Source organism: Meleagris gallopavo, chromosome 3 (genome assembly GCF_905368555.1).
Source record: "Meleagris gallopavo chromosome 3, MGAL_WU_HG_1.1, whole genome shotgun sequence".
Taxonomy (NCBI): domain Eukaryota; kingdom Metazoa; phylum Chordata; class Aves; order Galliformes; family Phasianidae; genus Meleagris; species Meleagris gallopavo.
This window is the reverse complement of record NC_139406.1, coordinates 51,851,488-51,854,205: the sequence shown is the minus strand read 5'-3', so window position 1 is coordinate 51,854,205 and position 2,718 is coordinate 51,851,488. Positions and strand designations below refer to the sequence as shown.

Sequence of the window (2,718 nt, the reverse complement as noted above, 5' to 3'; positions counted from 1 at the left end):
GGCGGCGCGGGCCGCCTGCTGAGCGTTCGGCTGGCCGTCGGCCTCGGCGGGAGAAGCGGAGTTCGGCGGAACGAGGTGACGGGTCCGGCTCGGGCTCCCTGACGGCGGCGGCGATGGCCCAGTGCGTGCAGTCGGTGCAGGAGTTCATCCAGGACTCGTTCGTGCCCTTGGTGGCCGCGTTGTGCAGCGAGGAGGCGGAACGGCTGACCCGCAGGAACAACCTGAGCTTCGCCGAGCTGGTGAAGCCCTTCTGCCGCCTCACCTCGGAAGGTCGGTGCCGGCCGTGGGGGTGGGGAAGGCGCCGCCGCTCCCTTCCTCCCGCGGGGGCGAGAGGCAGGGCGGGGAGGAGCAGCCTTACTCCGGCCTGCCGGTGTGCGGGGCCCGGGCGTACCGGGTTGGCCGGGTTGCCCTTTGGCTGGGCTGCTTCCGTTTGTTTGTTTGCTTGTTGTTTTTTTTTTTGTTGTTCTTTTTTTTTTTTTTTTTTTTTTTTGCTCTGTGTAACCTTGGAAGTCAGGCTGTTCTTGGAGACATGGCAAAAGGCGGCAGGGTCGAGGGAAAAGGTGTCTTTAAGGCGTGTTCGTCCGAGCTGCTGTCTGCCTTATGTTTGGAGCGGATGCTCTGGCTGTGTGCCTTCTTGCTACCCAGCTTCGGAAAGTGTGGCTGTTATTCTCTTGCAGCTGAAGTCACAACTAGCATTCTGGAAGGCGTTTACACGGTAAATAGCAATAGGACAGGGGGAAATGGTTTTAAACTTAAGGGGGGGAGACTTAGAGTAGATGCTGGGGGGAAGCTCTTTACTCAGAGAATGGTGAGGTGCTGGAATGGGTTACCCAGGAAGGCTGTGGATGCCCCAAATTGAGTGGGCCCTGGGCAGTTGGTCTAGTGTTTGATCTAACAGCTGACAGCCCTGCCTCCGTGGCAGGGGGGCTGGAACTTCATGACCCTCGGAGTCCTTTCCAGCCCAAGCCATTGTATGATTCTCTCACCTCTTGTTTTGTCATATGTACTTCTTTGTTGATGCTCCTGTGAGTGGGAGCTGTGCAGAAGGAGAGACCTGAACTGGTTATATGTCATAGATAAAAACAGCCGTATAGAATCCCAGTAAAACTAGGAATTGACCGCTTCAAAGAAAAAAAAAAAAAAATCAGGTTCTTTAATATGTAGAACAGGTATTAACTTAATCTAGCGTATGCTTTTCAGTCCATTCTTTATCAGAAAAGAACTGCAGAACTGCTCATCAGTGTAGCATTGCGGTGGCTTTTGTCATATTAGGTTTTTGGCAGACACGTAGCTCAGAGAGACTTCAGCTTTATGTCTTGTGTTGAGAAAACACAGCAAGAAGATGAGGCTTGTGCTGTCTCTCAAGCTAGGTGTTTTGTGTTGTTGTTTAAGTGAATGGCAACAACTTGAAAGCCAGTATATGTGAAAGTTTACCTTTATTTTCTGGCAAGCCTAGAAAACATCATAATCATATTTAAGCGTTACTTCTCTATAACTTTTTTGTCTTTTTATATACATATGTATATATATTTTAAGTAGGGAGCATGTAAACAGGAGTGGGAACGGTTGTTTACGAGGGTGGATGGTGATACGAGAAGGGGGAATGGTTTTAAGCTGAGAAAGGGAAGGTTTAGGTTAGATATTAGGAGGAAGTTTTTCCACACGGAGTGTGGTGATGCACTGGAGCAGGTTGCCCAAGGAGGTTGTGGATGCCCATCCCTGGAGGCATTCAAGACCAGGCTGGATGTGGCTCTGGGCAGCCTGGTCTGGTGGTTGGCACCCCTTGGCAACCCTGCACATAGCAGGGGGACTAAAACTAGATGATCATTGTGGTCCTTTTCAACCCAGCCCTTCCAGGATTCTATGATTGTAGCTCTCCTGAGATATGCAGCACAGATTAAATAAAAATGAAACCACAAAGACAGAAGCTCAGACCTTTGAAGTTTTGAAGTTCTTAATATTACTTAAACATCTGTTTTGGTTCCTTGGTAAAAAGTAGAAAATAAAACCATACATACCGCTCAAAGGGAAGCATTCATTCTGACGGATTTTCAGTTTTCTTGTTGCTCAGTTGTAACTATTTTTGTTCTGATTGCTGTAGCAGTTAAGGAACCTTCAAACCTCATTTGTCCTCCCTATTTCAGTGTAAGCGTAGATCCCTGTGCCATCTCAGTGCCTATAAACTGAATCATTGTTCCTCCTATTTTTACTCTCTAAGGAGTTGGTTATGGCTAAAGTTTGAATTCCCTCCATGTGCTGTAAGACTTTGATCTTATTAGTTGGGATACTGATAATGCTTTTCTGTGTTCCCCTGAAAGCTTGCGTAGGAAAACTCTACTGTTTAAATTTTATTAACACATAACTTTTGATATTTCTGTGATAGGTGTTCTGTAGGTTCTATAGTGTAATTGTATAAACAAACAAACATGCTTGTTTTTATCTAAATCACTGTCATCCAGTTTTCATTTCATAGGCACAGGTGTGAGATTGTCAGGAGGAATGTTTGGGAAAGGGCATCCTTACTGTTCTCTCTAAGCTGCTAAAGTGATAGTGAGAAGTACCCTTTTCAAGGCCTGACCCAGGCTGGGAGAACTGATACGCTGAAGCTGGGTGCAGTGAGGTTTGTGACCACTCTACTGTATGTGCTGTCACAGTGTTCAGCACACTGCTGGCTGGATTGCAGTTACTCAGTCCAAGTGTGGCTTCTTCTGCCAGCTT

The 2,718-nt window shown here is 47.4% G+C and overlaps 1 protein-coding gene across 5 annotated transcripts in view; it reads left to right on the top strand.

Moving 5' to 3' along the window:
* The first annotated feature begins 113 nt into the window (after positions 1-113).
* TRAPPC8 (trafficking protein particle complex subunit 8) overlaps positions 114-2,718 on the top strand; it is a 49,129-nt gene continuing 46,524 nt past the window's right edge. For 4 of the 5 annotated variants that reach the window (XM_085220966.1, XM_085220965.1, XM_085220964.1 and 1 more), the window contains exon 1: positions 114-270. In XM_085220966.1, coding sequence (XP_085077092.1) covers positions 114-270 — 157 coding nt within the window. Of the gene's footprint in view, positions 271-447; positions 716-2,718 lie in introns of those variants that run through there. The other variant, XM_085220967.1, reaches the window with a different exon arrangement.